A 13,600-nucleotide genomic window follows, 5' to 3' on the forward strand; every position below is an offset into this window, starting at 1 on the left:
CATCAGAGCTGAACTCCACCTCACCTGGTACATGCAGCATCTCTGCTAATCTCCTCCCAAACTCGTTAGCACACATCACACACTCCTCCATGCTGGTGTTCTGCACTGGGATGAAGGGACACACGTCCATAGTGCCGCTCCGTGGGTGCTCACCTACACACACACACACACACACACACACACACACACACACACACACACACATCAACAAATACAGTCATGCAGCTCAGTGTGTGTGTGTGTGTGTGTGTGTGTATACACATTACTTTATCTATTGCAATCATTTAAACAGATTAAAATAATCAGTATTTCATAATACATAGCAAAGTTTTAGAATAGTGTAATAATTCTTATGTATTGTAAATTGTATTTTTGTAAATGTGTATGTACACAAAAGTCACTTTTTAATTTTTTTTACTTTATTAAATGTATTATTATATAAAATTATTATTTTTGTACTTTATAAAATTTTCAATGTTTCTTACAGATTAAATTTTTGTTTATATTTTTAAGAATATTTTTCTTAATGTTTTCATTAGTTTTTTAAAATTTTTTATTATTTATTCTTATTATTTTGTGAACTTTTTAAAAATTAATTATTTGAGTTTTTACAGTTTTACTTAGTTTTTTATGTACCATAGATTTGTTTTGGGCCTTTTCCTTTTTTGACCTTTGGAAAGTTGTTCATGTGTATCTTTTTTTTTTAAGCTCATTTCAAATTTCTCAGTTCACATCATGTTTTCAAGTATAATGTAGATTTTTTTAAATGTAATGTTTACAAAATTATTTTGAGATTTAGTATATTTAAAATATTCAAAGTATAATAAAAATGGGGGCGGCACGGTGGTGTAGTGGTTAGCGCTGTCACCAAAGACAGCATTTTGAAACTCATGTCCGAGCATAAAACTATCAAACGTATTGTTGTGCATGTGGGAGCAAATGATGTTTTCAGAGAACAGCTGTTTGTCCAAGATGATTTCAGAAAACTTTTTTCTGAGCTCTATAAGACTGGAATACAATCTTTTATCAGTGGCCCACTCCCTGCAAGGGGAAGCTTTGCATTTACTCAACTCTTCAGTCTTAACACCTGGCTTGGAAAAATTTGTTTTTCATCTGGTATGAACTTCATAGACAATTTTAACCTTTTCTGGAATCGCAGAGAATTCTTCAAGCCAAATAGCACTGAACTCAGCTGGATTGGGACCAAAGTCTTAGCGGATCATTATAGACTTGGTCTACAACATGCAATTTTCTCTCAGCCAACATTGAGGAAAACAGTTGATAAGATGTCGCAGACTGACCTAGTTACAAATATCAACAATACCTCTGTAAAGCCAAAACAATCATCTATGCAAGTCTTCACCAAGGACACACAGCCATCTGGGGCAGACTGCCAAGGACATCAACAATCACAAGGAGAATGTGAGCATGCGATTCCATCCAGATTGAGGACCTGACCAAAGATAATCATGTCAAGGCTGCATCATCCACATCTCGACCCCATGCAAGTATCACAGAGACTATCAGGGAGACAGTCACCACAGAGACAGTCATGGAGACACTTACAAAGACCTCACCAAAGTCTCGCTCTTCTGATTTTATTGTACCATCTCCGTCTCCCCCCTGCATGGATTTCCCTAATAGTATGCAGAGACTGCTGCCAATGGCTACACTCTCTTTTTCCAGCCCAAATCTGTCGCGACAAGCAGTGTACCCAGTTAATCAAAAATCAACCAACAGACTGAACTGTGTTCGCCCAGGACTTTCAGCTGGCTACCAATCTTTTTCACCATCTAAAAGATACATGACATCTCCAATCCTTCCACCCTCAAACCAAATGGAACATACAGAGAGTCTTGTATGATGTGCTGTGGGTCCCTGCATTGGGTGTAGTTTTGAAAACAAGCTGGGACCCAGTATGCCTATGCCATTCTCTATTCCTGTGTTGATAAGAAATAGAAAACATAGAGCATATTTAACCCAGGGGGTAAACCAGTCTAGTCTCCTTCCTGTTTCAAAACAACATCAGAGTGCCCAAGCGGATATTACTTCTAGACTTTCTGTAAAGCTAGCTCTTCTGAACGTTAGATCACTTTCAAACAAGTCATTTTTAATTAATGATCTTATCTGCAAACACAATCTTGATTTTTTGCTTCTAACTGAAACTTGGCTGGATCAAGCAAATAGTGCTACCACCCTTATTGAAGCAGCTCCCCCAAATTTTAATTTTATGAATGTTACCCGACAGGGGAAAGGTGGAGGGATCGCAAATATATTCAAAGTCTCTTTTCAGTGTAAACAATCCTCACTTGGTGACTTTACATACTTTGAACACTTATGTGCACTTGTTACATGCTCTCCTAACATATTGTTATTAACTATTTACAGGCCTCCGAGACATTCAGCCAAAGTTTTTCTGGAAGAGTTTGGTGAACTGTTGTCAGTCATTTGCTTAGAGTTTGACTGTCTTATTATATCTGGGGATTTTAACTTGCATGTAGATAATCCTGAAAACACTTATGCCAGAGAACTACTTGCACTTATTGACAACTTCAACCTAGTACAACATGTACAGGGGCCGACCCACTCTCGTGGTCATACCCTTGACCTCGTCATCACAAAGGGTCTTACTGTTTCTACTACTGTTGTTGACCTGGCCTTATCTGATCATTTTTGTGTTTGCTCTGATGTTTCTATGTCTCCTCACGTTCAGAACAGCTCGATGACTATGGGTAGGAGAGTCATAAACGACAACACGTGTTCTCTTTGAGCAAGCTCTCTCTCGGATCTCAACCAAAATGTCAGACTCTGTAGATGATTTACTGGAAATTTTTAATTTAAATATGACCCAAATTATGGATGATATTGCTCCATTCAAAATCAAAAGAGTCAATGACAAGCAGAAAGCACCATGGAAGCAATACCCAGCTGTTAAACTGCTAAAGAGAGAATGTAGAAAGACTGAAAGAAAATGGCGCAAATCTAAACTTCACATCCATTATCAAATCCATAAAGAGATGCTTTGTAAATATAATTATGAAATTCGTAAAGCAAGACAGTCTTTCTTCTCCAACATCATAAACAGGAATATGAACAATGCCCATGTGCTATTTTCAACAGTAGAGAAGCTAACTAATCCCCCACCACAATTAGCACCTGAACTTTCCTCAGTTAATAAATGCAATGAGTTTGCATCCTTCTTCAAAGGTAAAATTGATAAAATACGGCAGAATATTGCTCATAATATATCTCAGTTGCAAATAATTGAAAAACTGCAATCACCAGTGACACAGACAGATAACTTCAACACAATGTCAGAATTTTGTTTAATTGATTATGAGACTCTTGAAAAAACTGTACAAAATCTCAGTTCCTCGACATCTGAATTGGACATTCTGCCCACCAACTTTAAGTCTGTTCTTCTTCTTATAATTACAGATGTGCTTCAAATCATAAATACATCCCTAGAGACTGGCATTGTTCCTGTGTCCCTGAAAAAAGCCGTTGTAAAGCCCCTACTTAAAAAGAACTAGACAGGGACACTCTAACGAGTGCAAACCCTGCCTTTTCCCTATTAAAATACATTGGGCGAAAATTTCGAAGTTCTGCCATGACTTTGACCTTTGACCTCCAAAATTTAATGGTTTCCTTCCTGGGTGATTGGCAACACATGTACAAAATTTGGTCCAAATCGATCCATTGGTTCTTGAGATATCTTGCAGACAGACAGACAGACAGACAGATACACACACACACAGACTGACGCAGGTGAAAATAATAACCCCTCCGACTACTGTCGGCGGGGTTAATAATCTGGATGCTTCAGTATTAAACAACTACAGGCCAATATCAAATCTACCATTCATCGGGAAAATCCTTGAAAAAATTGTCTTCAATCAATTAACTGCCTTCTTGATATCAAACAGCTGTTTTGATAACTTTCAGTCAGGATTTCGTGCCAATCATAGCACTGAAACAGCGCTGATTAAAGTTATAAATGACATACGTCTTAATACTGATGCAGGCAAAACATCGGTCCTGGTGTTACTGGACCTCAGTGCAGCTTTTGATACTGTTGATCACAACATACTGCTATGTCGACTTGAACACTGGGTTGGGTTGACTGGTAAAGTTATCAATTGGTTAAAATCATACTTAAAAGATAGAAGCTTCTTTGTTACCATGGGAAATTGTACCTCAACATCAATGTCCTTGACCTGTGGTGTCCCCCAGGGGTCGATTCTTGGACCATTACTATTCAACCTTTATATGCTCCCACTTGGGCAAATTATCAATAACAATTCAATTTTGTATCACTGCTATGCAGATGACACCCAAATTTATTTTGCTTTATCACCTAATGATTATGCCCCCCTTGAATGTCTCTACCAGTGTATCGACCAAATCAACAACTGGATGTCACAAAATTTTCTTCAGCTAAACACAGATAAAACAGAAGTAATTCTATTTGGGAAAAAAGATGAAAGACTCAGGATTACCACTATTCTTGACACAAAGGGGATTAAAACTAAAGAAATGGTTAAAAATCTTGGTGTTTTCATTGATAGCGAGCTAAATTTTGACAGTCACATGAAAGCAATCAGTAAAACGGCATTTTATCACCTAAAAAACATTTCCAAACTAAGAGGACTTATGTCAAAAAATGATCTGGAAAAACTTATGCATGCCTTCATCTCTAGTAGGGTTGATTACTGCAATGGCCTTTTCACAGGCCTGCCAAAAAAGACCATCAAACGACTTCAGCTGGTTCAAAATGCAGCGGCGAGGGTTCTCACACGAACAAAAAGAACAGAGCACATTACTCCAATTCTAAGGTCCCTTCATTGGCTTCCAGTAAGCTACAGAATTGAATTTAAAGCATTGCTGCTGGTGTACAAATCTCTAAATGGTACAGGGCCCAATTACCTCTCTGATATGTTGCAGCGGCCTAACCCAATCAGATCTACCAGATCAAAACAGAAAAATTTACTATTAAAACCAGTTGTTAAAACAAAGTGTGGTGAAGCAGCTTTTAGCTACTATGCAGTACAGCTATGGAACCAACTGCCAGAGGACATTAAAAATGCTCCTGCTGTTGGCAGCTTCAAATCTAGATTAAAGACCAAGCTGTTTTCAGATGCTTTCTGCTAAATTATTAATATTGTCATCTCTACATGTTTTAAACTCTTAACTTTTACAGTCTCTGCATGTTTTAAATTTTACTTAACTTTTATTCTATTTTATTCTGCTGTTTTTTTTCTTTTACTGAACTTTTACTTCATTTTATTATTTTATTTCTACTATTGTTTAATTCTTATTATTTTTCTTCCCCATTTATTTTATGTAATTTTATTTTCTATTGTTTACTGTTTTGCTTTTACTTCTGCAAAGCACATTGAACTGCCACTGTGTATGAAATGTGCTATATAAATAAACTTGCCTTGCCTTGCCTTGCCTCACAGCAAGAAGGTCCAGGTTCGAGCCCCGTGGCCGGCGAGGGCCTTTCTGTGTGGAGTTTGCATGTTCTCCCCGTGTCCGCGTGAGTTTCCTCCGGGTGCTCCGGTTTCCCCCACAGTCCAAAGACATGCAGGTTAGGTTAACTGGTGACTCTAAATTGAGCGTAGGTGTGAATGTGAGTGTGAATGGTTGTCTGTGTCTATGTGTCAGCCCTGTGATGACCTGGCGACTTGTCCAGGGTGTACCCCGCCTTTCGCCCGTAGTCAGCTGGGATAGGCTCCAGCTTGCCTGCGACCCTGTAGAACAGGATAAAGCGGCTACGGATAATGAGATGAGATAATAAAAATGTGTTTGCTAAATTGTTTACATGTACAAATATATTCCAAACTAATAATAATTATATTTATTTTGAGCATCCTAGAGCAGTGCTCTTTGGAAGTCTGTGTGTGTGTACACACACCCTTATGCTTGGTCATGTCGATGAGGGTGAAAGCAGCACGTGCGGCATTCAGCGCTCCCTCCACCACAGCCTGAGGCGAACCCACGAATGTGTACACGGTGCGGTTAGTGGAGGCTCCAGGGTCCACGTCCAGCACACTGCAACCCTCTGTAGCAGAAACGGCATCGGCGATGGCCTTAATCACCTGTACAGGAGGAACAGAGGAACATTACAGCACACAGGAGAACCGCAGTTACTCTTCAAGCAGGAACTAGAGGGTAAGCTTAAGGTTCTGCTCTACTAACCTGACGGTTGTGAGTTCAAATCCCTGAACTGGGAGCTACAAGCAAGAACCATAATTATCATAACTATTATTATTCAATTCTCTTAAACAGGGTAAATATACACCTTTTTATTGTGTACAGAGGGTGCTACAAGTCAATATTTCATTCCGTAGAGCATTTTATTCATAATAAGCAGCCTTCAGAGAATTAAATATTGACTTGTACACTTTCTGTCGTGTATGTAAATATATGGAGTCCTTGGATGAAAATTTTGCATCAACAGCATGAATCCAAGGCTCCAGTCTGACAGTTCAGATATGTGGATGACACCTGGGTTCAAATCAAAACTCATGAGGTGGAAGCCTTCTCTAAGCACATAAATTCAGTGGATATCAACATCAATTTCACTAGGGAGGACGTCAGTGGGAATAATCTAGCCTTCTTGGATTGTGATGTGCACATTAGACAAGACAGAAGCCTTAGCATCGAGGTCTACCGGAAACCCCCACACACAGACCAGTACCTACTCTTCGACTCACACCACCCACTGGAACACAAATTGGGGGTCATTCGGACCTTGCAACACAGGGCTCAGAACATTCTTACAACGGTAGAGGGAAAAGAGAAGGAGCAGAATCACATCAAGAAAGCACTTCAGAACTGCGGGTATCCCAACTGGGTTTTCTTCAAGAGCAGAAAAAGGAACATAATGGACAAGGAGGATAACAGGAACAAACGCAAGAACATTGTCATTCCCTACATTTCTGGTCTATCTGAGAAACTCAAGAGGATCTTCTACAAACACAACATTCCGGTACATTTCAGACCCAATAACACTCTGAAGCAGAAACTGGTCCGCCCTAAGGACAGAATAGCCAGACGCAAACAGGACAACGCAGTGTATGCAATTCAGTGCAGTGAGGAATGCACGGTCTCCTATATTGGGGAAATAAAACAACCGCTTCACAGGCGCATGGCTCAACACAGGAGAGCCAGTTCCTCAGGCCAGGAATCTGCTGTCTATCTTCATCTTAACAACAAAGAACACTCATTTCAGGATTGAGATGTACGCATTTTAGCCAGAGAGGATCGTTGGTATGAGTGAGGAGTTAAAGAAGCCATTTTTGTCAACCTGGAACAGCCATCACTGAACAGAGGTGGTGGTCGAAGACACCATTTATCAGCCACCTACAATGCAGTCCTTGGCACACTTCCCAGACAACTGAATGCACACCAAAACCCAGCTGTTTTCAGGGACTTACAGGAGGACAGAGAGAACCAACAACCATTGATCACCCCAACGACTCTGTAGGCCGTTCACACCCAGCCCCCAGTGACCCACACCAACAGGAGGACTCAACCACACTTTAGGATTGCTTTTCATCCATGAGAGGATAAATAACTGATACTCTCTATTAGTCAGACAGAACTGAAGAAGCCTTTCGGATGAGAGGTGAAACGTCTTCAAGAACCTTCAGGCAAGTCCAGTTGCTCTCTTTTACCACCCACAACAGTTCAGGCTGGTTGTGGGGGTATAATATAGTGTTGTGGGGAATGTAGTCACAGCACACATTCTCTTCATGAGCAGTTTTCTAAATTCCTGTTCCTAATAAAGGCACTGCATACGGAATGAAATGGTAAATTCTTACCACTTTGTATTAAAAATAAAAAGCACTACATTGTGTTTAGTAAACTTACTATACATAGGGTGCTAAATCCCAAATGAGTACTTACCACGGGCGATTGCTCTAAGACAACGAGGGAGGCTCAGCCTCCTCTAAAAATGACGAACATCATGTAGGATGAATTGCGCTAGGCTTATGTTATAGCCAACCTTATAACATTGCTATTTCAGATCCAGAATCATAGAAATATATGTGCTCAACCCAACTACAGTGCGAAATCATTCCGTTATAACTTTCCCCAGTTCGCCTAATGTGTGCGTGAGTTTCTCCCCCCCGTGACAGCGCGATGCAGCCCAGCCTCAGTGGACTTCAATGGCATTTGGGAGCTATGCGCTTTCAATATCAAAATGCAAGATGGTTATTGGACAAATACTGCGAAAACGCCCGCCCATGGACTCCCAGCCTCAGTGGACTTCAATGGCATTTGGGAGCTATGTGCTTTCAATATCAAAATGCAAGACAGTTATTGGACAAATACTGCGAAAACGCCCGCCCACGGACTCCCAGCCTCAGTGGACTTCAATGGCATTTGGGAGCTCTGTGCTTTTCAATCTCAAAATGCAAGACGGTTATTGGACAAATACTGTGAAAACGCCCGCCCACCGGACTCCCAGCCTCACAGTGGGAGGGACATGGCAAAGCTTTCCGTAAGGAGACTGGTGATTGGTGAAAGAGGCCGGATATTTTCTTTGATTGACAGCTCGTTTCAACTATAGACAGGCAGCGGTGAATTTCAGTTCAGTCCCATGCGGATTCGCAAGTGCTGTGGTGTATTGTAAGAGATCAGCTTACATTTCGATTTCATTCATTACATACGGTTTCTACCAGCTTTTTTAGTTTGTATATATTTTCATTGTAAATAAAGTGTAAATATAGTGTTGTCAAGTTTGCTATCTTAGTTCCAGAAATTTCGTTTATTTGAGTGACTGAACTTGAACTTGAGGGGGCTAGTCAGCTAGCAAGAAAGTTGCGCACGGATGCCAAGCATTGCTGATTTAATTTTGGCGAAGCCATTTGCCAGTCTTCCTTTCGAGGAAAAAATTAAAATTAAAGAGCAGGGTAGACCAACGCCTCAAATTGACTTGGTGAAAAAGGTAGGGAATAATACTCGTTCCTTTCAGCTCTCCTGGTACGAGAAAGTGAATTGGCTAACAGCAAGTGACCCACATCAACAACAGTAAATAGGCTACTTTAGTAATATGTCATGGATGGACCAAAAATATAGAATCTATTTAAAATGTTTATGCTGAGTATATTATATTGGAATATATATTTTTCTGGATATGAATTAAACACAGCTACAATTTGGAAAACATTTTTAAACAAAAACACAGCCGAGAACATTTCACACTACAGACCTGGATTAAAAGTGAAGGGTTATCAAAATTGTCAATAAAACATCTCAGTCAAAATAAATAAAATATAGGGAAAGTGTCATTGAATGAAATGTGTGGCCCCCAGCTCTATGTTTGGCTCCCCAAGGTCAGTGCTTGTGCCTATTCCAGAACACTCTGCTGTTACTGCTGAGGTTCCTCACAAAGAGCTGCTTTCAATAATGATCAATTTTTAAACAACATGCCACAATTTTAAAATATAAAATGTTAAAATATACCCCCCCCCCAACACCACCATCATGTATATTGGACAGTAGGCTAATGGGCCAAAAGAATCTGTTATTTCACAGTTTGTGACCCTGCCAACAATCAGCCAGATCAGAGGCAAGAGTATGGGCAAAATTGATGTGTTTTTTCTTTTTTCTTTTAAAATCTGGAAATATCGTAACCGACCAGCCTCCCCTGTTTGAAAGACTACCAGCTGCCACTGGTACTTACCGCATGTTAATTATACACTACATGATGTAGGAACTGGTATTTAACACTCTGTAGTTGACATACTAATTAATTTATATAATACTGGCTTTTATACCCTATGTAGTGCACACTATATACACTAAGGAGCCATTTGGGATTCAGCCAGCTGTCTTCCTATATAAATGAATTACATATCAGCTCCTACACCCTATGTAGTGCACTGCATAATATATGTATGCAACAAGAAGCCATTTTTGCTTCAGGGCCGAATTCAGCATGTAAGTGTGTTACAAAGGGTATGAAATAATTAACCCTACACCCTACAGGGTGCACTAAATATGCACGAAGGAGCCAATTCTGTTTCAGCATGTAGTTCTTTGCATAAGTGCACATACAGAGGGTATGAAATGATTCCTACACCTGGTGTGGTGTCCTTTTTATAAACAATGTGCATCTTCTTTCTGTATTTTAAATAAGATTACAGATTTCTGGAATTTACCAAATACGTGTGTGTTGTTTTACAAAAATGATTAATTTCTGTCATTCTAATGATTCTAACAAGTGAAACATTGCACTTGAAGCAGTTATCAATAACCTTCATATATCACTCTGTCATGTGATTCTACCTCTTTATTTCGTCCCTCGGAGAAGTTGGGCACACACTCCACCAGCTTGGCCATGGCTGCACTCAGACTGAGACGCTCACACACAAACTGGCTCTGTTTCTCTCTCAATAAAGCGGTCAGTGTCCTTCAGGAATCATTAACTCCTTCTGCAACTATTGGCCTGTCAGTACAGATAACACACCGCCACTGTATCACTCTCACACACACACACACACACACACACACACAGAGGCCTGTCAGAGCCGCACTGATAATACACATCAACGTTAAATCTTTAAATCACAATTAAAGAGAGAGACGATCAAATCTGTCACTGGATGAACATCATCTTAAAGCGTTGTTCTTCAGCTTTATATCTAGGGCACATAACTATGCCTACCTAGGCAGCCTAAACCCAAATTAGGACATGGAGGTGGTGATGGTACTTTGAAAATGAAACGTGTGTAATTATAATAGCGCGAAATATTGTGACAGAATGTAAAATCGATGATCGACACGTTCCTATTTGACAGTAGAGAATATTTAAGATCATTAAAAAGGAGTTTAGCATTAGCATAACTAGAACCTTGACAGGTCTTCAGTTCTAGCATGCTAACACACTCCACTCCACCTACAGATCTCTGATCTTCAAACATTGATAAATGACTCTTTAATCTCACAAAATTATTGCATCACATCCCGAAAAGCAAACAGCACCTCTGCTGCAGTGGTTAATGAGTTATTCAAAGGAACAGATCTGGGGGTTTGGGAGCAACATGTCAGCAATGCTTCTGGTGTAACAGAGCCATTTCTCACAAACATTACAGCTCAGTGCCTCATGAAGATGTTTCGAGAGTGACACGCTCCTCTTGAGTCACACGGATATACTACCAGGTTTACTACAAGTGTACTAAGTACAGTTTACCTTTAATATGCAATAACACACAAGTACTGTATAGTTAAAGAGAAACAGACTAGTGTATTTTTACCAGGAGAAATGTGCGTTTGTGTACTTTTCATTATTAGACTATTTTTGTAAATATCAAAACTGTCTGTAGCACTAAAATGCTGTCGATATTCTATGACTGAGTCCAAATCGATTGCTTCCTATGACTTTTATGACCATTTATGTTCAAATGAAGTTCATAATGTGTCATATATGCATTACAGAAAGAAAGAAGAAACCTTTATTTGTCACATGCACACTTCAAGCACAGTGAAATTCATCCTCAGCACCATGAAGTTATTTTCTTCACATATCCCAGCTTGTTAGGAAGCCGGGGTCAGAGTGCTGGCACATCCTCAGAGAGGGTGAAGGGCCTTGCTCAGGGGTCCGACGGGGCAGCCTGGCTGATCAGTAACCCAGAGCCGTAACCACTGAGCCAACACTAAACAAATGTACATGTAGCTACACTACTTTTCTGACAGAGTTACACGGATTTCACGAATCTAAATGTCGACTTTTACAGCTGGAATATGCAAAATATTATTTAGGCAACGCATAAAGTGAGCTATGATGGATTTCACATCACGGTATGACGTGAGCTTCTTTTTGGGACGCTCCCACTCGAAGTGATTTGGCATCCTATAAGTATTGGAACTGCTAGTTCTTATATTATGACCAAGCACACACACATTAAATACGAGTTTCTTTTTTCCAAAATCTCATTCTCATCTCATTATCTCTAGCCGCTTTATCCTGTTCTACAGGGTCGCAGGCAAGCTGGAGCCTATCCCAGCTGACTACGGGCGAAAGGCGGGGTACACCCTGGACAAGTCGCCAGGTCATCACAGGGCTGACACATAGACACAGACAACCATTCACATTCACACCTACGCTCAATTTAGAGTCACCAGTTAACCTAACCTGCATGTCTTTGGACCAGTGGTGGCTGGTAGTCTTTCAAACAGGGGAGGCTGGTCGGTTACGATATTTCCAGATTTTAAAAGAAAAAAAACATCAATTTTGCCCATACTCTTGCCTCTGATCTGGCTGATTGTTGGCAGGGTCACAAACTGTGAAATAACAGGTTCTTTTGGCCCATTAGCCTACTGTCCAATATACATGATGGTGGTGTTGGGGGGAGGGGTATATTTTAACATTTTATATTTTAAAATTGTGGCATGTTTAAAAATTGATCATTATTGAAAGCAGCTCTTTGTCAGGAACCTCAGCAGTAGAGCTGGGCGCCACACATTTCATTCAATGACACTTTCCCTATATTTTACTTATTTTGACTGAGAAATGTTTTATTGACAATTTTGATAACCCTTCACTTTTAATCCAGGTCTGTAGTGTGAAATGTTCTCAGCTGTGTTTTTGTTTAAAAATGTTTTCCAAATTGTAGCTGTGTTTAATTCATATCCAGAAAAATATATATTCCAATATAATATACTCAGCATAAACATTTTAAATAGATTCTATATTTTTGGTCCATCCATGACATATTACTAAAGTAGCCTATTTACTGTTGTTGATATGGGTCACTTGCTGTTAGCCAATTCACTTTCTCGTACCAGGAGAGCTGAAAGGAACGAGTATTATTCCCTACCTTTTTCACCAAGTCAATTTGAGGCGTTGGTCTACCCTGCTCTTTAATTTTAATTTTTTCCTCGAAAGGAAGACTGGCAAATGGCTTCGCCAAAATTAAATCAGCAATGCTTGGCATCCGTGCGCAGCTTTCTTGCTAGCTGACTAGCCCCCTCAAGTTCAAGTTCAGTCACTCAAATAAACGAAATTTCTGGAACTAAGATAGCAAACTTGACAACACTTTATTTACAGTGAAAATATATACAAACTAAAAAAGCTGGTAGAAACCGTATGTAATGAATGAAATCGAAATGTAAGCTGATCTCTTACAATACACCACAGCACTTGCAAATCCGCATGGGACTGAACTGAGAGTCACCGCTGCCTGTCTATAGTTGAAATGAGCTGTCAATCAAAGAAAATATCCAGCCGCTTTCACCAATCACCAGTCTCCTCGCGGAAACTGCCATGTCCCTGCCATGTGAGGCTGGGAGTCCGGTGGGCGGGCGTTTTCGCAGTATTTGTCCAATAATCATCTTGCGTTTTGAGATTGAAAAGCGCAGAGCTCCCAAATGCCATTGAAGTCCACTGAGGCTGGGAGTCCGTGGGCGGGCGTTTTCACAGTATTTGTCCAATAACCGTCTTGCATTTTGAGATTGAAAGCGCAGAGCTCCCAATGCCATTGAAGCCCACTGAGGCTGCGCTACATCGCGCTGTCACGAGGGGGAAAAACTCACGCACACATTAAAGTTATAGGGGCATTTTTAGAGGAGGCTGAGCCTCCCTCGT

General features: G+C 40.2%; 1 protein-coding gene across 3 annotated transcripts in view; it reads right to left on the reverse strand.

The window, feature by feature from the left end:
• The window catches only part of ftcd (formimidoyltransferase cyclodeaminase), a 29,984-nt gene that overhangs the window by 15,285 nt on the left and 1,099 nt on the right, over positions 1–13,600 (reverse strand). For 2 of the 3 annotated variants that reach the window (XM_060911448.1, XM_060911445.1), the window contains exons 2-4: positions 10,303–10,462; positions 5,918–6,101; positions 25–153 (exon numbers count right to left, since the gene is read on the reverse strand). In XM_060911448.1, the coding sequence (XP_060767431.1) occupies positions 25–153; positions 5,918–6,101; positions 10,303–10,356 (367 nt within the window). In that variant the 5' untranslated portion in view covers positions 10,357–10,462. Of the gene's footprint in view, positions 1–24; positions 154–5,917; positions 6,102–10,302; positions 10,499–13,600 lie in introns of all 3 variants that reach the window. The other variant, XM_060911447.1, reaches the window with a different exon arrangement.

Source organism: Neoarius graeffei, chromosome 27 (assembly GCF_027579695.1).
Source record: "Neoarius graeffei isolate fNeoGra1 chromosome 27, fNeoGra1.pri, whole genome shotgun sequence".
Classification (NCBI taxonomy): Eukaryota; Metazoa; Chordata; class Actinopteri; order Siluriformes; family Ariidae; genus Neoarius; species Neoarius graeffei.